The sequence below is a fragment of the Oncorhynchus nerka genome, linkage group LG23 (assembly GCF_034236695.1).
Source record: "Oncorhynchus nerka isolate Pitt River linkage group LG23, Oner_Uvic_2.0, whole genome shotgun sequence".
NCBI lineage: Eukaryota > Metazoa > Chordata > Actinopteri > Salmoniformes > Salmonidae > Oncorhynchus > Oncorhynchus nerka.
Genome location: NC_088418.1, coordinates 58,050,952 through 58,071,445, shown reverse-complemented (window position 1 = coordinate 58,071,445; position 20,494 = coordinate 58,050,952). Strand labels below are relative to the sequence as shown.

The following is a 20,494-nucleotide window of genomic DNA, read 5'->3' as shown; positions in this document are numbered from 1 at the left end:
TGTAATGTATCATGGCGCAACCATTAGGTCCAATTTAGTCAACATACAGTAAGTTGTGCATTCAAACGAGTCCTGTTCACGCATACGGTATTTCCGCCACTGGGTTTCAGCTGGAGGGCACTAGCCAAACTTTAACATGTTCCTTTCAAGTGTTTTATTGTCATTCAACAGCAGCACTTTCACTCATTCACACTTTAAAACCCCACAGGCTCATCAGATAGCACAATGCATGCCAACACAAAAACTGCATGACAGACTACACCGCTGGAGGATTTTCCCATTTGTCTCAGAGGCTTCCTAATGTATACCTCCATTGTAGTGTGACAGGTGGGCGGCAGTATGACCTGGGGCTTCGTTCATTGTTGAGTGCCCTCTGGGAGTTTGTGTGGCTGTAGGTGATTGGGGGGCATGGGCTGTACAAGGTGGCAGCATATATACACACTCCAAGCTAGTGCTGGTGTGGGCCTAACTCTTCCGGAGGCTGATGTCAGCGCTGGTCAACAGGGCAGACAGGGATGTGCTATCCGAGGCCTCCTCTCTCGTCAGAACTAGGAAGGCCTCTCGACTGATCCCTAGCAGCTCACGAAGACCACTGTTCTCCAGCTGCCCCCAAAGAAACATGCATACATTTTTAATAGTATGTTTGAAATAGTAGTAGTACTGTTAATATTCAGTCAATGCTTTTAGTAAACAGTGAGAATACAGACAACCTGTGTGACTCACCTCTAGTTGCTTAATCCTCTCCTCGTCTTCACACAACCTCCCCTCATCCACTTCGATAGCCTTCCTCATCACTGTAGCCATCTCATTGATCTTGTCTATGTGTGCTTGCATTTCCTGCAGAGTCAAAATAGAAACTATATAAATATTTGCTTTGAACTTCCTCAATACAAGAGGAAAGGGTAGCTCCCGAGTATGATGTGACACTAGAAGAAGGAGGGTCACTTACAGTGGTGTGCTGCTCCTTTAATTGGGTGACGATGGCTGGGTCGTCCTTCTTACTGGCCATGAGGAGTCTGAAGACCTGCTCCCTGTATTTAGTCATGATGAGCTCTATGGCCGACTGGTGTTCCTCCAGGGATGTTCTCAACTCTGCAAGGAGAGAAGACATGGATACACACATACTCACACTTCTGTGGATTTATCCAGACAGGGTACTTTTTCAACTGGTAATATCCCTGTATTATGAAACCAATAAACAGAGTAGCTTAATACCAACATGCTTCAAGCATACCACCATAGTCCCTGTGCCCAAGAACACAAAGGTAACCTGCCTAAATGACTACAGACCCGTGGCACTCACGTCCGTAGCCATGAAGTGCTTTGAAAGGCTGGTGATGGCTCACAACACCATTATCCCAGAAACCCTAGACCCACTCCAATTTGCATACCGCCCAAACAGATCTACAGATGATGCAATCTCTATTGCACTCCACACTGCCCTTTCCCACCTGGACAAAATGAACACCTATGTGAGAATGCTGTTCATTGACTACAGCTCAGCGTTCAACACCATAGTACCCTCAAAGCTCATCACTAAGCTAAGGAACCTGGGACTAAACACATCCCTCTGCAACTGGATCCTGGACATCCTGACGGGCCACCCCCAGGTGGTGAGGGTAGGTAGCAACATCTGCCACGCTGATCCTCAACACTGGAGCTCCCCAGGGGTGCGTGCTCAGTCTCCTCCTGTACTCCCTGTTCACCCACGACTGCATGGCCAGGCACAACTCCAACACCATCATTAAGTTTGCTGACGACAACATTGGTAGGCCTGATCACAGACAGCGACGAGAGAGCCTATAGGGTGGTCAGAGACCTGGCAGGGTGGTGCCAGAATAACAACCTATCCCTCAATGTAACCAAGACTAAGGAGATGATTGTGGACTACAGGAAAAGGAGCACCGAGCACTTCCCCATTCTCATCGACAGGGCTGTAGTGGAGCAGGTTGAGAGCTTCAAATTCCTTGGTCAACAACAAACTAGATTTGTCCAAACACACCAAGACAGTTGTGAAGAGGGCACGACAAAGCCTATTCCCCCTCAGGAAACTAAAAAGATTTGGCATGGGTCCTCAGATCCTCAAAATGTTCTACAGCTGCAACATCGAGAGCATCCTGACCGATTGCATCACTGCCTGGTACGGCAAGTGCTCGCCCTCCGACCGCAAGGCACTTCAAAGGGTAGTGCGTATGGCCCATTATATCAATGGGGCAAAGCTGCCTGCCATCCAGGACCTCTACACCAGGCGGTGTCAGAGGAAGGCCCTGAAAATGGTCAAAGACCCCAGTCATCCACTGTTCTCTCTACTACCGCATGGCAAGTGGTACCGGAGTGCCAAGTCTAGGACAAAAAGGCTTCTCGACAGTTCTTACCCCCAAGCCATAAGACTCCTGAACAGGTAACCAAATGGTTACCAGGACTACTTGCATTGTGTGCCCCCCCACCCCTCTATTACACTGCTACTATTCTCTGTTTATCTTATATGCATAGTCACTTTAACTATACATTAATATACATACTACCTCAATTGGCCCGACCAACCAGTGCTCCTGCACATTGGTTAACCGGGCTATCTGCATTGTGTCCCACCACCCGCCAAACCCCTCTTTTTACGCTACTGCTACTCTCTGTTCATCATATATGCATAGTCACTTTAACCATACCCACATGTACATACTACCTCAATAAGCCTGACTAACCGGTGTCTGTATAGAGCCTTGCTACTGTTATTTTCAAATGTATTTTTTACTGTTGTTTTATTTCTTTACTTACCTACACACACACACACACACACACACACACACACACACACACATACTTTTTTTCTCTCCGCACTATTGGTTAGAGCCTGTAAGTAAGCATTTCACTGTAAGGTGTTGTATTCGGTGCACGTGATAAATAAAGTTTGATTTGAATTTGTTTTTCAGTTTATCGCACTCTCACACACACACTGCGCTACCTTTGTTTTCCTGCTGTAGGTCACGGATCTGCCGGTTTTCCTGCTGGATGCCCATGACGAGGCTGGAACGGGGCCGATGTCGGGCCACCTGGTTCAGCGACTCAATCTCCTCCTGATACTGCAAATAGATAAATAGAACTCCAGTCAACTCAGCTCAACTCAACAAAGGTCGGTTAAAGGCAAGTGTGTACCCTTTCCAACACCAATCAAAAGAGCTGCACCAACAGTGACATTGGCATTACCTGTTTCATGGCCTCCACCCTCTTGTTAAGGGACGTTGTCTGTTCGATAAGTACCTCCGCTGCATTGTCATGGTTGCGGAGTCTTTCCACCAGCGACTTGGCGTCTGACAATACATTTTCTAATGAACACGTCATCCCTGTTTGAAAAGGTACACTGGAAGGAAAATAAATAAGGTTAAGATGTCACTTCAAAGCCTCACCAAACATGAATACATCATTACATTTCTCCCCCTTCTCCCTAGAATGTGCACTTGCTCACTGCCCCTCAAGGATTTGAAAGCATTGAATTGGTATAGGAATGTGCTAGACTAGAAGGAGATCCAACCATATTTATCAAATCAGTCCTAAAGTAACTTAGAGGAAGACTTAAGATCTAAGGCAAAGTTACTCATCATGCAAGGCTACATCTTGGCATCCATTACATAAATACCTGACTCAGATCTTGGCACATAGGTCCTGAGCTTGTCAAAATGCATGGACTAAAATTCTGACAGTCACCATATACTAAACATTACATTTTTACATTTACAAAGACATCATGATCTGATCCCTCATTCATGTACCTTTACTGCCTAAGTAGCTAGCTAACTCGTATCTCCCGGTCAGCAGGGGCGTATTCATTACGTAAACCGTTACCATTTAAGAACCAAACAAAGAAAAACGAGAGTTTCTACTGGACAAGTTAAGGTAGGTCCTGCCCCGTTTGCTTCCGTTTAGGAAACGTTTTACAATATAATCGGCGTAATGAATACGCCCCTGGTACAGCTAACCTTCAGAGTTTGTCTCTGACCAGTGGACATCAGAAGGATGTTTGTAAAATATTCTTACAGAGTACTTTAGCTAGCTGATAACCTACCTTTCCTTTCAAGCACGCTTAATCGGAATGGTGTAGTTGGGCAGTTGTCGGTCAGATAGTAGCTAGCTATCGTTACAGCTAGCGGATCAACAAGGTTAGCTATTTAAATGCTACGGAAATCAGGTGAATCGGTCACTGAAAACACAAGCAAACAAAAGCTGAAAGAGTCTAATGTTGGCATTGTATTTAATTGAAATTTGATATACTTAGCTGTCATAAGAAAAGTGAAATTACACATAAAACAAACCAATACTCGTAGATTTACCTTAGCGATAAACTCCTTAGCCAAGCGGTACACTTCCTGTTGTTACTGCTGCAGTCTGGGAAATGTATGGGCAAGTTCTTCAGATCAGAAGCGCTGCGCTACAGTCAAACTGGATAGCATCGCCTCCTATATTCCAGTTAGAATAAGTCGGTCTATCAGACACTTTTCCCCATTCGGATACTGATTTTATTATATACATTATATAGTTAAATAAAGGATACATTAAAAAAATGTATAATGATGAAATCCAAGTATATATACATATCTCATTGGATTTCCGGACAGACTACACGTTTCTTAGCGTGTTGTTGCCATCCGCAGGTTGGAGTAAACAACGAACAGTGAAAGAAAAGAAAACTGGGAAAGGAGATCAGATATGTTGTGTGTGTGTATATATATATAACAGTTGTGTACTCCAACCCGCTAAGAAACGTCTTGTCTGTCCGGAAATCCAAGGAGAGGGAGAAACAACAAAGATGGCGGACAGGCTAACGCAACTTCAAGATGCAGTCAATTCTGTATGATTCATTTTTCATGTAGCTATTAGTACACCCCACAATTTTTTTTATGCTCAGCAAATTGTCATGTCACGTTTAGACTGACTTATTTAGTATTTGGAAGCGGACTAGGCTGAATAATGACAGCTAGCTAGTTGGCTAAGTTCTCTTTGATTGGTTCTCGGTTGCAAAGGTTTGCTGATTTAACTTTAGCGACCTAACAAATAATCGCGTTATTTAATGTCTTATGATTGTGTTAAATCAATATTCTCTCGTGACAATATATTAATGACATGTGTTTTTGATGTCCTTCAGCTTGCTGATCAGTTTTGCAACGCAATCGGGGTGCTGCAGCAGTGTGCGCCGCCAGCTTCGTTCAGCAACATACAGACAGCAATCAACAAGGACCAGCCATCGAACCCCACTGAGGGTAAGGATCTGTCAGATATTAGATCCAAGTGGGATACCACCGTTTGCTACAATTTACATGTTATTTGTCACATGCGCCGAATACAACAGGTGTAGACCTTACAGTGAAATACTTACAAGCCCTTAAACAATGCACTGGTGTCAGAAGTGGGTTGTACTCCACAGAAATTGAATCCTTGATTCTATTTCTCTGATGTACTCTCCTGCGATGCTGTTGGAGGTAAGGACAGACATAGGAGGGCACTTGAAAGAAAGTTTGAGTGCTTCCAGTTCTGAGGGGTTTGTATAAGGAACCTAGCCAATGTAAGTCTGTTACAACCTTCCCCAAGTTGGAGTAGTGGTCAGTGTGTTTGCCTTCGGACAGGGTGACCCAATTTCAAGACACACCCTTGCCATTCACTTACATTGTTAGCCACTAGCAATGTGAGTAATTTGACACTTTGCTGATACAAATTGAATCTCATGTTGCACAAATATATTACAATTTGTCAGAAATCATGACATTGACCGGACAGCGATATTTGCATATGAAAAGTTTACGGATTACACCTTTTAATTTGAAATGGGGTTGTTTTTTCTTTCTCTAGAGTATGCCCAACTATTTGCTGCACTGATTGCCCGGACAGCTAAGGATGTGGACGTGCTGATTGACTCACTGCCTAGTGAGGAGTCCACGGCAGCTCTACAGGTATATGGAGGCTGAATTTACTCAACGGGAGTGGAAAACAACCAACTAGAGTGCCATTTCCATGTTGAAAATTATTGTAGTACATTCTTTCAAGTGAAAGCGATAGTTCACTTCTAATTCTGTATTGCTATACTCTTACTTTGGAAATAGCGTGTGGGGCCTGGGGAGGATTGGCTGGAATCTGTAACTACTTCGGTTGCAATCCAAGTCAGACTTGTAAGTGGCTATCATTAGCATTGGTTACCATTGGAGGTCGACCGATTAATTAGGGACGATTTCAAGTCTTCATAACAATCGGAAATCGGTATTTTGGACACCGATTTGGACATATTTTTTTTTTCCACCTTTATTTATCCTTTATTTAACTAGGCAAGTTAGTTAAGAACACATTCTTATTTTCAATGACGGCCTAGGAACGGTGGGTTAACTGCCTTGTTCAGGGGCAGAATGACAGATTTTTACCTCGTCAGCTTGGGGGATTCAATCTTGCAACCTTACAGTTAATTAGTCCAACGCTCTAACCACCTGATTACATTGCACTCCACGAGGAGACTGCCTGTAATGCGAATGCAGTAAGAAGCCAGGGTAAGTTGCTAGATAGCATTAAACTTATCTTATAAAAAACAATCAATCAATTTAAATCACTAGTTAACTACACATGGTTGATGATATGTTCCTGGTTCGAGCCCAGGTAGGGACGAGGAGAGGGAAGGAAGCTATATACTGTTACACTGGCAATACTAAAGTGCCTATAAGAACAGCCAATAGTCAAAGGTATATGAAATACAAATCGTATAGAGAGAAATTGTCCTATAATTCCTATAATAACTAAAACCTAAAACTTATTACCTGGGAATATTGAAGACTCCTGTTAAAAGGAACCACCAGCTTTCATATGTTCTGAGCAAGGAACTTAAACGTTAGCTTTTTACATGGCATATATTGCACTTTTACTTTCTTCTCCAATACTTTGTTTTTGAATTATTTAAACCAAATTGAACATGTTTCATTTTATTTGAGGCTAAATTGATTTTATTGATGTATTAAGTTAGTGTTCATTCAGTATTGTTGTAATTGTCATTATTACAAATACATTTTTTTTTAAATCGGCCGATTAACCGGTATCGGCTTTTTTTTTGGGGGGGGGGGGGGGGGTCCTCCAATAATCGGTATCGGCGTTGAAAAATCATAATCGGTCGACCTCTAGTTACCATAGCCCTGCCCCGGACATACAAACAAATAGCTTTGGTAAATCACCTTATCACCTCATTACTTCAATGAGTTCATGCTCAAATAACTACAATTTCTATGCATTTTGTATGGAGATTTGATCAACTTTCTTTGCTTCCTCTTTTTCCCCTCACCCCCTCTCTCACCTTTCTTATCTTACTCCCTGCCCCTCTCCCTAGGCGGACAGTCTGCGGCAGATGGAGGAGGAGAATCATGATGCAGCGGCACGTCTCGAAGAGGTGGTATACCGAGGGGACTTGCTACTGGAGAAGATCCAAAGTGCCCTGGCTGATATTGCTCAGTCACAACTTGGTACTCGCAGTGGAGGGCCCAACCAGACCACACCGCCTGAATCATGACCCCACACAACATGGAGCAAAGACTTTTGCACACCAATATCTCTACCTGTACATGACCATCTGATCATTTATCACCCCAGTGTTAATCTGCAAAATTGTATTATTCGCCTACCTCCTCATGCCTTTTGCACACATTGTATATAGACTGCCCATTTTTTTCTACTGTGTTATTAACTTGTTAATTGTTTACTCCATGTGTAACTCTGTGTTGTCTGTTCACACTGCTATGCTTTATCTTGGCCAGGTCGCAGTTGCAAATGAGAACTTGTTCTCAACTAGCCTACCTGGTTAAATAAAGGTGAAATAAATAAAATAAAAATAAAAACTGTTTATTTCAAGGCATAAATGGCATTTTAAAATTAAGTCAAGTGTTTGCATTTTATGTGGAATGTTAGTGCTGCACATTTTGATATGCAACACAGACAAACCTTGGCCCCACAGAAAGATGGCTTTCAGAATGCCCCTATTTTATTAAGTCTTATATACTGAGTGGATTCGATTAAGCAGGCCGGGTTCACCCGGGCTATGACCCATCACGTGACGGGGCTAACTCGGTGAGGGAGGCGCACCCTGCTCAAATCGAATGGTAATCTGCGCAGCTCGGTGATATTGTCAATATTGTGCATCATTCAGAAACATGCTATTTTCCATAAAATATATGTTTGAATTTAACTCGTTTTCATTGGGACGACTACAATCAAAAGCAATATCTTTGCATGTGAAAAGACAATCCTACTCATTACTACACATGCTTAACCTACATCACTTTTGTTTTGAGCAGACTTTGGGCACCTGGCTCACCACAGGGAGGCAGTTTAAAAACGAATGCAAACAACGCTAACCCGATTCACCCGGCAAATAATTAAACTCCTTCACTAGCTGGGAAACCGGCCTTCAACGTTTAATAGACGTGAGAAGTATTCCCGAGGCTGCCTTACATTGCAGTCCTGTCAGATCATTAAATAATTTCCTGTATTATACTGTATTTTCAATTACTACAATGTAGCCGGCTTGGAACGCAAGTATGCTCAAGGTAAACCCGTGGACCGACCTGAAAAAGGCATATTACTTTCCTCTGATTGGTAGATAGCCAGGTTACGTCCCCAAATATTTCCACGAGCGATTGGTTAAAATAAACATCCCTTTAATTTTCTCTTCTTCTATTGGCAAATCTAGGTGTCATTCATGTAGCATGTACTTATGTGGAGTGAGAGCATTATGTATTTAATGCATCAATTCCCAGAGTAACGTTAATTGGGTATTTTACTATTTATAGGGTGGGTTCGAGGTCGAAGATGGATGAAAGGAGACGAGCAACGCTTACCAAAACCTTGTACTGATAGTCTTGTTAAATATCAGAAATAGTTGTCATTGACTCAAGTCTTATTTTCTCCATACACCGTCCGTGTTTGTAATGTGTGAAGCTAGTTCACGCTAGATAGCTATACCGAACGTCGAGTCTTTCCCCTCATCCCGTAGCCAAATTTACGGACCTAAATTCTGTCATATTGGAGCAGGGCTAGGCAGCTAGCCTAGCCATCAATTGAATCTGGAGCAGGATACAGAGGTAGGTAAAAATTATTATTAAACCCACGTCTGTCTGTCTGGTGGTAGGGCTTTTCGGTATAGTTTTGACATTATGGTCAACGTCGATCAGCAACTATGAAGAGTGATAGCATTCAATACAGTCATCTTATTTTTGGCAGACTTGTCTCGTTGCATGTATACCTGTGGTTTTGTCATGTTTACGTCTGTTACGCACCCCAATGCACAAATCATGGCAATGACGTATTCATCACCTGCTCGTACTGTCCTTATTATAAACACTGGCGCCACATAAACAGCGTCTTCATCATGGGCATCTTCTTATAGACATTGAGTCATTGTAAGGACGTGTTATTTCATTAAATTCCATTCAAATGTTGCGTCTAAGTCCAATCATTTTCAATTTTGGATCTAGCTAGGTATGAAATTCAATAGTTAAAAATGCTAAAATAACAGTGGGCCCTTCGAAACACTGATTTCAAATCAAACATACCAAAGCTTGTGAATTGTGAAGGCCATCAGCAATAGCCCTATTTCAATTATGCCTGAGTAGTGATGAGATACAGAATGTGTGAAATCCACACAAAAGGACATCACTACTAGCTTAAATCTCAGGAAAATGCAATATGTTGTTGTTGCTAAATTGACATACCTAATAGTATAATTCAATATGACCTTTGCATAGGTGAAGCAGAATAAATTTAAAGGTTGAAGTTTTAGGTAACCAGAGCAGGAGCCTGGTGCACAACTCATGAAAACAGGCATAAGGAAATTGTTGTGATTCATTGGCCTGGTACATGAGCTCAACCCTAGTGACCAGTTCCCCCAAGACACTCTTCCTCGCTGCCTATTGAGATGTAGCTAAGGGCATGTAGCTTGGTGTTCTTTTTGGCTGTGTGTATGTGTCCCAGACAGTCCCCCTCCCTCTGGCATCATGACTGGGTCTTTTCATGCTGAAGGGGAGTTGCTTCCTGTCTGGTGCTGACTCGCAGGGTGGAGACCACTAGGTTTCTTGGTTTCATGTTTGTTAACATCCCCCCCCCACAATGGCCCCCCTCTCTGCACCTGTCTTTCAAGAAAGAGTGAACTTGCATCAAATCAATGTTTTTTTGGTCATGCACACTGTTTTGCAGATGTTATAGCGGGTGCAGCAAAATGCTTATGTTACTAGCTCCTAAAAATGCAATAAAATGTCAAGCAAGAACACAACTAATACAAGATTTAATCAAGAAATATCCGATTAACCTAACAACCCAAATAGCACTAACAGTCATCCAAATGCAATCTATACCCATCTACATTGGATGAATTTACATAAGATATGCTAAGAATAGTACAGCAGTAACATTAGATGTGTTAGAGTGGGCATCACTGTTCTGTATTACACAAAGACCAGTTTAAACAGGCTCCTCACTGCTTGTAAGAGGCAGTAGCAATACAATGTCTCTCAGATATTACTCAACTGGAACTAAAAGCTATTGAATGTACAGTAGGCTTATGTTGAATATCAGTACATGTGTATTGGACCTCAGTCAGTGTTGTCATTGTTTCCCTTTGCCCTATAGGATAGTATGGCCATGACGGGAGGGACTGCAGCTGCCCTTCCCATGAGCAACCACACCCGGGAGAGGGTGACCGTGGCCAAGCTGACAGTGGAGAACTTCTACAGCACTCTGCTGACACAACACGAGGAGCGAGAGACAAGGTGCGTGGCTCCTATAGGCCACCCATGCATGTGACAGCCAGGTGTTCTGAATATTTGCATTTGGCAATGCAAGCTTGTTTTAGGCTACATTTTTAAGAGGACTCAAATAGTGGGTTGTTATGTTGAGAAAGAGAGACTTTGTTCTTTATAAAATGGCTGGGGTTTATTCCAACCCGAGCATCCTCACATTCGTGAGCTAGCGTCACAATCACAACTGTTTAGCCAGACTGTTTCAGAGTAACTAGACTGGGGTAGACTGGTTTCAGATTAACTAGACTGGTTTCAGATTAACTAGACTGGGGCGGACTGTTTCAGAATACCTGCATGTTCCCCTCTGTTTTTCCAGGCAGAAGAAGCTGGAGAAAGTCATGGATGACGAAGGCTTGATAGATGAAGAGGTAAACCTCCACTTGTGTGGAATGATGGCTTTAATTCGTGGGTAGCACTTTCTTTGCATGTTTGTCACATCTATTTTAGAGGAAACCATATGGAACTGATTATTGGTGTCTCTGTTCCTATGTTTCTCAAAAGAAGGTAATGCGACGCTCCCAGCACGCCAGGAAGGAGACAGAGTTCCTGCGGCTGAAGAGGACCCGGCTGGGCCTGGATGACTTTGAGTCACTAAAGGTCATTGGTCGAGGCGCCTTTGGAGAGGTGTGTTATGATATATATCTCTCTCTCTCCAGTTTATTTTCTTTATATGGACCTTTGCGTGTATGCTGGTATTGATTGTGGATTAATATGGTCTTTACTGAAGTTTTAAAGGTTTGCAATGCATGGTTTGGTCTGACCACTCATTTATAAAGCAGTTAGCAACTAATTACACTTAATCCTCTCAAATGTGGCATACTCATGTGTGACTCCTAAATTTGTCCTCAGGTCCGCTTGGTCCAGAAAAAAGACACCGGGCACATATATGCCATGAAGATCTTGAGGAAAGCTGACATGTTAGAGAAGGAGCAGGTGGCTCATATTCGGGCAGAGAGGGACATCTTGGTGGAGGCGGACGGGGCCTGGGTGGTTAAGATGTTCTACAGTTTCCAGGATAAGAGGAACCTCTACCTCATCATGGAGTTTCTACCTGGAGGTGGGTCTCTCTTGCTGGCCACAGTCTGACTCCACAAATGACATCAAACCATTTTTTAAATTAGATATAATGACTGGTAATAAATAGTGACATTACACAGTGTACATAGAGACCATCTAGAGCAGGGATCTTTAACCTTTCCCATCATGTTAGTAATAAACTATTTTCACATCTTATCAGGTGGATGATGTCAAGGAGAAGCAATCATTTAATAGATTTGGTAGATAGTTTTCCATTATTTTAACCTCTCCACATTGTAATTGAAAGAGTGAGGTGTGAACTCTAACCTGGCCAAAAAAAGGATGTCCAAGTTTAAGTTTACCAGCAGCTCCGTTGAGTGTAATTAACAACGAGTGTAATTAACAAACATGAGTGTAATTTGGTCTGACCAATCCCGGTTCTTGTTGTGTCATGCTGATGGCAGCATCTGGTTTTGGCTTAAGCAGCATGAGTCCATGGACCCATCCTGTCTGGTGTCTATGGTACCGGCTGGTGGTAATGGTGTGGGGAATGTTTTCCTGGCACACGTTAGGTCCCTTGATACCAATTGTGCAACATTTGACCGCCACACCTTGTACTATCCATGCCCCGACGAATTCCGGCTGTTCTTGAGGCAAAGGGGTGGGTGTACCTAGATGGGCGTACCTAAGAAACTGGCCACTGAGTGTATATTGTTTAATTTAATTGGTCATCTGTTAAACAGGGGGTTAGTGGCATAGTGTCATTAATATCAATTAAATGTGCAGGTGACATGATGACCCTGCTGATGAAAAAGGACACCCTGTCTGAAGAGGCTACCCAGTTCTACATAGCTGAGACCGTCCTGGCCATCGACTCTATCCACCAGCTGGGCTTCATCCACAGAGACATCAAACCTGATAACCTGCTTTTGGACTCCAGGGTGAGACACTGGCCTGGTCCAGGCCTACCCCTGTACACAAACAGACACATGCTCAGAGAAGCATTCACTTACAGATGGCCAATTAATGTTTAATAACCATTTTCTATTGAAGGTGTGATCGGAGAGTCTTTTATTTTTCTATTCTGCAGGGCCATGTAAAGCTGTCTGATTTTGGTCTGTGTACGGGACTGAAGAAAGCCCACCGTACAGAGTTCTACAGGAACCTCACACACAACCCTCCCAGTGACTTCTGTGAGTCACTCTTTACAACTTGTGAATCATTCACTTTTATTTTCACTCAAACAAAATATAATTTGTTTATTCAGTTGTTTTTATGGTAGAACACTGCCATGTCTTTGAACTTGAAATATTCCACAGCCTTCCAAAACATGAACTCAAAGAGAAAAGCAGAGACATGGAAGAAGAACCGGAGGCAACTGGTAAGAGTTTGTGCATGTGGAGGCTATATATATTTTACTGCCCATTATATCTTTGGTACCGCCCTTCTCATTGGTCCTTTGAGCAGGATCCCTCTCTGGGATCTCATTAATGTTTTTGTTAAGGATCCTCTGATCACCACAGACCATGGGCTGTGAAACAAGCACACCCGATACTGTAGCCTTTGGGTTGGTTTTACTTATTCGTGTCTCCCCATCTGTTTGTTTAACCAACAGGCCTACTCCACAGTGGGAACACCGGACTACATTGCCCCAGAGGTGTTCCTGCAGACGGGATACAACAAGCTCTGTGACTGGTGGTCTTTGGGGGTCATCATGTATGAGATGCTGATAGGTATGTCTATGTAACCGAGTCAATTACAACATGCCCAAGTCAGTGTTTCATTATGAACTCAAAGATAGCCAGCTAATTTTCTGAAATAACATCCTAACTCATTGTTCCTACTTTGTAACATACTGACATTCTCCCCTGGTGTGTCTCTCAGGGTACCCCCCGTTCTGTTCTGAAACACCCCAGGAGACATATAGGAAGGTGATGAATTGGAAGGAGACCTTGGTCTTCCCCCCCGAAGTGCCCATCTCAGAGCGGGCCAAGGACTTGATTCTCAGGTTTGTGGTCATATAGGATATCCATTGGTGTGTATTTGTATCAGAGTGTATTGTCCTCTTAGGAAAAAAAATATTACTGTAATTGGTGGACTATTAAGCGCACCTGAATATAAACCGCACCCACTGAATTATAAAAAAATATGTATTTTGTACATAAATACGCCGCACATGTCTATAAGCTGCAGGTGCCTACCGGTACATTGAAACGAATGAACTTTACACAGCCTTTAAACGAAACACGGCTTGTAACAAAAATTAAAACCGTAGCCTACCAAGCCTCCTCCTGTGCACTGAAACCACTGAAGTCATCTCCTTCGGTGTCGGAGTTGAATAGCCTCAGAATTGCTTCATCCGATGTTGGATCGTTTTCATTGTCGCTCTCGTCACTTTCATCCGGAGGCAAATACCCCGCTGAGCTCATGCTGCCCCTTCAACACGCAGCAGTCCAGCCTTTCGAAACCTGTTGATGATAGTGGATTTTTTGACAATGCTCCACGCTGTCAGGACCCACTGGCAGACTTGACCATAAGATGCTCTTCGCCTGCGGCCCGTTTTAGTGAAGGATTTCTCCCCACTTGTCATCCAAGCCTCCCACTGAACACGGAGCGCCACCTTAAATGCACGATTTACACTGATGTCGAGTGGCTGCAAATACTTCGGGCCATCTGCTTTTCTTCCCTCGGAAAGCTTTTGTTGTCTTTTTGCACTGAGTCAGTTCCTCACGCTGCTGTTTACAAAGTCTTATAATCGACTCATTAAGGCCAAGCTCCCATGCAGCAGCTCTATTTCTTTTTCCAACAGCCAGATCGATCGCCTTCAACTTGAAAGCTGCATCATATGCATTTCTCCGTGTCTTTGCCATGATGAGGGTGACAAAATTACTACCGTAATCAGAATGATGGGAAGTTTGAGCGCGTTCGATTTACGTCACATTATGTGACGGTGCTCTGTTTTTTGGCGGCTGCATGAATCTTGCGAAAGCGGGAAAAATCCATAAATTAGCCGCGTCATTGTATAAAACGCGAGGTTCAAAGTGTGGGAATAAAGTAGCGGCTTATAGTCCAGCAATTACGGTATAGCACTTTACTGGTATAATTCTTTAGTACTTATTATAAACATGTATGAACCTTTTTGAGTCTTATGTTAGGCCTATGTCTCCCAATTTAGAAAATTTGAAACTAACTCAAAATAGCTGTTACTCAGTCATGATCATTAACAAGACATAAGATGGTCATACATGGTAATGCCATGTCTTAAAATGCATTATAACTGGATCGTAAGTCATATCTGCAGGCTGAGTTACCAAAATGATCACATAAGAATTATTCCATTCACATCCACAAAAACGTGCAGTATCAAACTGCAGTGAAGTAGACATTTTATTTCAGCGCAATGGGTTTCCTCTTGTCAAACAAAGGCTTTGGTGCTCCAACAACATGAATCCATTTCAGGTACTGTAATGACGCTGAGAACCGTGTTGGTGCTGTGAGCATTGAGGAGATGAAGAGTCACGCCTTCTTTGAGCCTGTGGACTGGGAACACATCAGGTATGTGATTTTGTTCTTCAGGACTTGCATGTGTGATGGCAATATCGTAAAGGATGTATAACCTGCAATCACATCCCCAACAAAAGCCAAGTCACGTAGCCTTCATTGGGTTGTCTTTGATGCGTTTCAGCAAAATGCATTTGGAAAAATGTTTTAAATAGACCAACGGCTCACATTTGCCTTCCTTCCATAGGGAAAGACCAGCCGCCATCTCCATTGAGATCAAGAGCATTGATGACACATCAAACTTTGATGAGTTCCCAGAATCGGACATCCTTCAGCCAGGTAATAATCACTGTCTCTATTACTAATTTTCATACATGAAATGCAGCTCGAAATTATAAAAATGTAAACTATTAAAGCAGAAGAAACATTTGTGCTGTAGTGCAGGTTTGCTTTGGTGTACAGGAGTCTTTTGAGTCATCTCTGGCGCAACTCCAATTTAGATTAAATAGGACCCATAGTCCTGTTATTCACACATTCCTACAGTTCTGAGGTCTAGATTAATTTCCTATTCAGTGTTGCCCTCTAGTGTCAAGGAGGAGACAATAACACTGGTATTAACCTTAATACACTGTTGTATATCATTTACAATCTTGTTTCAGTTTCCAACGTGACAGAACCAGACAAATCGAAGGACTGGGTGTTCCTGAACTACACCTACAAGAGGTTTGAGGGGCTGACTCAGCGAGGCACCATCCCCACATACATGAAGGCAGGGAAGGCCTGAGATGAGGGAAAATGGGAGAGACAATGTGGACACAGGGTTGGGCGGTAAAACCCCTGCTTTGCTGAAAGCGCAGGATCAAGAATGATAAGGTTCTTGGTTTCATGCTTCACTGGGGTTTTCCTGTTTGGTCACAGATCCATTGGGGCACCAATGGCAAGAGGAACAGGGATATAAATAATACATGTATCGTCTTAGGCCTTGCTTGGGCTGTTAATGGGGAAGTTTGTTTTACAACTTAATGTTCGATGGTCACTCAACCTGAGAACTGAACTTCCCCTTTTGAAATGACTACTACTAGGTGACTAAATCAATGGGCATGTTCCTCTGCCCAGGCGTTGCTGAAGTGTGCCAGATCTTACAACACTTGGATAGGTATTTTACCTATTGGCTAACCACATGTGATAGCAATCTGGTGCCCGACAGCGTAGTCGATGACGAGATATGCAACGTTTGAGCAGGGGATCGCGACCATCATATCTGCATGTTTACACACTGATTTGCAGGGTCTAAAACACTGTAGAAGGACTGCCCCACACACAGGGTATTCGTTGAGGGTTATCCTAGTGTCCTCATATGACTGAAGAAAAATGCATATAGTTAATATAAAGTAAACGTTTTCTAAACTTGTAGGTATATGGGTGCCATGTTAGCCAAAAAGTTTCATTCTAGTTACAATGTAATCCTTCCGTCATGGAACGTTCGCTGCTAACATGGAGTATGGTGAGCCATCCATACATGGATTAATCCCAGAGCCATAGATACATTGTGGTGTCTATTTAATGCCTTGATAATCTGGAATTAATATCTCTAAATTATTTAATGGTGTCAAAGATGCATAGAAAAGTGTCTTCTAGTGGTTGAAGTAAGAAATGGTAATGTAGAATCAGATTCGTTTTTGCAAGTTAGAGGACGAGTCATGGATGTCAAGGACAATTCAAGGCTACTAATACTTAAAGGTAGCAATATGATGCAGAAATATGGCATATTGGGTCAATTTCCACAACAACTAAGAGTGTTGAAGCGTGATACTCAACTTCTCTGCTTTTTTGGTCTCGTGGCTACCAGGCTGTATACGGTATGAAGCGCAGATGCTGTGTGTGTGACTGCGGGGGAGCATTGTCTTGCATCTCGCTCATATAAATATCTGCGGTGCTGCTCGTGGCAATGTCATTTCGCTTAGTCTAATTTTACAGTAATTACATTTCTGTTCAAATTTATTGACAAAGATGGCGCCTTTTTAAAATAATTTTTAAGAACATCGGAAATCATGTTTGATCTTCACATTGCTCCCCAAAATGCATCCATTTTAAGTTAGGAACTACATTTAATTAAATGTACCTTTTTATAGTCACCCTTTAGTGAACACACGCTGTGTGTGATGTCATAAATATAGATATTCAAATTTAGGAGTCAAACATTTCAGCGATTCTGATTTAGTTGTGCAGAGGTGGTCGGCACAACTTGCATATCCAATAAACCAAATTCATGTAATGTTGCCCTGGCTATCTGGCACAGGTCAAAGTTCAAATGCTATGTGATCTGGAGCAGGTGTAAATTCAATGGATCAAATTATTTATTTTGACAATGAACAAATTGATAAATCCCCAAATGTTTGCAGTAGTAAACACACCACAAATTAGGGTGCATCGTGTGTTAATGACGAATGAAAGTGTTGATGACTAAAACGAAATGCCTAAAATATAGCAATGCAGAAAGATACCCATAGACTTCCAGTTATTGCGCTAACGCTAGTTAGCATTAACTTGCGAAACTACCTCTAAGTACTGTCATACTGGACACAGACTTAAAAGGGTAACCAGGACTTAAAGGGCCTCATTTCCAAAATCCTAAAGTATCCCTTTAACTTGTAAATGATTCAAGAAGGGAAATAAAAACATTGTTTATGTAACTCTTCTCTAACCTACTTTTCATAAGTTGACTCAAATTCATTATTTGATGCATTTGTTCATTCTGAACTCAATTTGTCTTTCGCCAGAACATGTTACAAAATATATTAAAGGGATAGTTCACCCAAATGACAAAATTACACATTGGTTTCTATCCTTTAAGCAATCTATGCTTTGTTACCAAATGTTAATGTTTTAGCATTTGTGGCACAAATACTTGTCATTTGGGTGAACTATCCCTTTAATATAACTGGGTTGGCACTGGGAGAGAGCAGGGAGGGGTTGTGCATGTGTGGTAGGGGATTGGACAAAATGCTGATAAGTTTCCATCCAATTAGTGACCGATTTTCATACGAATATTCTAAAATCTGTATAAAAACAATGTGTATTTTCCTACCAGAAAGATTTAAATAAAATTGACTTGTTGCGGATAAAAGTCTGTGCGTGATGACGCAGTGCACATACAAAAACTTTTGCGGTTGAATTCCAATGTACCGAATAAAAAAGACAAGCTAGATGGGTTTCTATCGCATTTAACTCTACTGATGGTTTTGTCAGAACAAATGTTGCGTTATATAGTCAATGTGCCCACTCTGGTATTAGCACGTGCGCTGTAGCCAACAGCTCGTATATACGTGCGGGAAGTCTACCTACATGATGAGATTATTGGGTAAATGTTTAATTGTTTTATTTAACTAGGCAAGTCAGTTAAGAACAAATTCTTATTTACAATGGCGATCTACCGGGGAACGGGGTTAACTGCCTTGTTGAGGGGCGGAAAGACATATTTTTACCTTGTCAACTCAGGGATTCGATCCAGCAACCTTTTTGTGTGAAAAGGCAGCCAAGCATCGATCATGTCACCAGAATAAGACCATCGTTGTTTATTGGAAAGGAGCATCAAGCTCATCACTGTTCACTTTCACTACAGGTGAAATTCATCCTAATTTATTTAATCTGCAGTGTAATAAACTGCATGTTTTCCCTAACACACAATATCGCGTAACTCCCAAGTTTACTTCGATATGTTTATAGCAATACATGCCCGTAAAGGAGTTTCCACAAAATTAATTATGCTATACAATGTTGATCTGCACAAATATTGCACCTTGTCTACCGTATTTTGTTTTGTCGACATTTGGAAAGTGTACCGACAAGCGTCGTCCCATTTTTTTTTTGTGTGGGGGGTGGAAACCTGGATCGTTTCATTATTTTCCCCACAAAAAAATCCTATGTGCTAATGTTTTAATGACGCCTGTTTCCTTTTCCTGGGAAGGAGATCGGAAGATGATTTCCTTGGATGGAAGAATTGATATAAATCAGTTGTTCAACTGTCTTTCACAGCAGTATATGAGCTAGTATATGAGGGTGAGCTCTTGCGTGGAGCCCCAGATCGAGGGAGATTATCAGTGGTCTTGTATGTCTTCCATTTCCTAATAATTGCTCCCACAGTTGATTTCTTCAATCCAAGCTGCTTACCTATTGCAGATTGTCTTCCCAGCCTGGTGCAGGTCTACAATTTTGTTTCTGGTGTCCTTTGGCAGCTCTTTGGTCTTGGCCATAGTGGAGTTTGGAGTGTGACTGTTTGAACTTATCAGTATAAAAGACACCTGTCCACAACCTCAAACAGGTGCCATTAATACAGGTAACGAGTGGAGGACAGAGGAGCCTCAGAGAAGTTACAGGTCTGAGAGCCAGAAATCTTGCTTGTTTGTAGGTGACCAAATACTTATTTTCCACCATAATTTGCAAATAAATTCATTAAAAATCCTACAATGTGATTTTCAGAATTTTTTTTCTTCTCATTTTGCCTGTCATAGTTGAAGTGTACATATGATGAAAATTACAGGCCTCTGATCTATTTAAGTGGGAGAACTTGCACAATTGGTGGCTGACTAAATACTTTTTTGCCCCATTGTATTTCCATGAAAGATCAATGGCAATGACCGTGTACGTCGCCAAAACCAAATTAACTTGAGCAAATGGCCTCTGTCTCATAAGGTCTTGCACAGGCAGCCCAATTCTGATATATTTTTTTCCCACTAATTAGTCTTTTGACCAACCACATTTAGATATTTTTCACATCAGATATTTATCAGAGATGATCTGATTGGGGGGAGACACATTTGTGGAAATATGATCAGAACTGGTCCTCCTGTGTAAACGCAGCCTTAGTTTTGTAGCTTAACGCAGCCTTAGTTTTGTAGCTTTTGTTTTATTCAATAGGTTCTAATCGGTCATTGTTTTGCATGCCCATTACCTGTTGCCTCAGGACAATGCTCCAGTGTTACTGAATGGTAAATGGAATAACTGAACACTGACCAAGGATGTCTAACAGGATGACTACACCGCTCGAGTCGCGTGCGTGAGCGTTGCAAAATACATTTAGAAATCTGTTATTCAATGATTGCACCCACACTGCTCGTGCGCGCCAACGAGCGTCTGCGTTGCCACGGGCTAAAATAGAAGTCAGTTCT

At 42.1% G+C, this 20,494-nt stretch overlaps 3 protein-coding genes across 5 annotated transcripts; 2 read left to right on the top strand and 1 right to left on the bottom strand.

Moving 5' to 3' along the window:
- Window positions 1-139: 139 nt before the first annotated feature.
- LOC115107118 (FGFR1 oncogene partner 2 homolog) lies at window positions 140-4,425 on the bottom strand. Of its 2 annotated transcripts, XM_029630527.2 has the most exons (7): window positions 4,326-4,425; window positions 4,061-4,195; window positions 3,205-3,358; window positions 2,963-3,080; window positions 950-1,092; window positions 724-837; window positions 140-603 (listed from the first exon to the last, which is right to left on the bottom strand). In XM_029630527.2, exons 3-7 carry the CDS (start codon window positions 3,337-3,339, stop codon window positions 466-468), a joined length of 648 nt encoding a protein of 215 aa, XP_029486387.1. In that variant the 5' UTR covers window positions 3,340-3,358; window positions 4,061-4,195; window positions 4,326-4,425; the 3' UTR covers window positions 140-465. The 2 variants fall into 2 exon arrangements, with proteins under 2 accessions (XP_029486387.1, XP_064864427.1); XM_065008355.1 differs by lacking the exon at window positions 4,061-4,195 and having other exon boundaries at window positions 4,326-4,408.
- A 14-nt stretch (window positions 4,426-4,439) lies between these two features.
- On the top strand, window positions 4,440-7,891 carry LOC115107117 (mediator of RNA polymerase II transcription subunit 21-like). 2 transcript variants are annotated; one of them, XM_029630525.2, is made up of 5 exons: window positions 4,440-4,843; window positions 5,138-5,252; window positions 5,839-5,939; window positions 6,090-6,155; window positions 7,349-7,891. In XM_029630525.2, the coding sequence occupies exons 1-5, from the start codon at window positions 4,556-4,558 to the stop codon at window positions 7,526-7,528; spliced, it is 750 nt and encodes a 249-aa protein (XP_029486385.1). In that variant the 5' UTR covers window positions 4,440-4,555; the 3' UTR covers window positions 7,529-7,891. The 2 variants fall into 2 exon arrangements, with proteins under 2 accessions (XP_029486385.1, XP_029486386.1); XM_029630526.2 differs by lacking the exon at window positions 6,090-6,155.
- An 831-nt stretch (window positions 7,892-8,722) lies between these two features.
- On the top strand, window positions 8,723-19,792 carry LOC115107115 (serine/threonine-protein kinase 38-like). Its single transcript, XM_029630523.2, has 13 exons — window positions 8,723-9,095; window positions 10,639-10,778; window positions 11,125-11,176; window positions 11,310-11,432; window positions 11,658-11,865; window positions 12,612-12,766; window positions 12,916-13,018; window positions 13,145-13,206; window positions 13,441-13,558; window positions 13,710-13,833; window positions 15,285-15,380; window positions 15,574-15,665; window positions 15,986-19,792. Exons 2-13 carry the CDS (start codon window positions 10,645-10,647, stop codon window positions 16,108-16,110), a joined length of 1,392 nt encoding a protein of 463 aa, XP_029486383.1. The 5' UTR covers window positions 8,723-9,095; window positions 10,639-10,644; the 3' UTR covers window positions 16,111-19,792.
- Window positions 19,793-20,494: the final 702 nt, after the last annotated feature.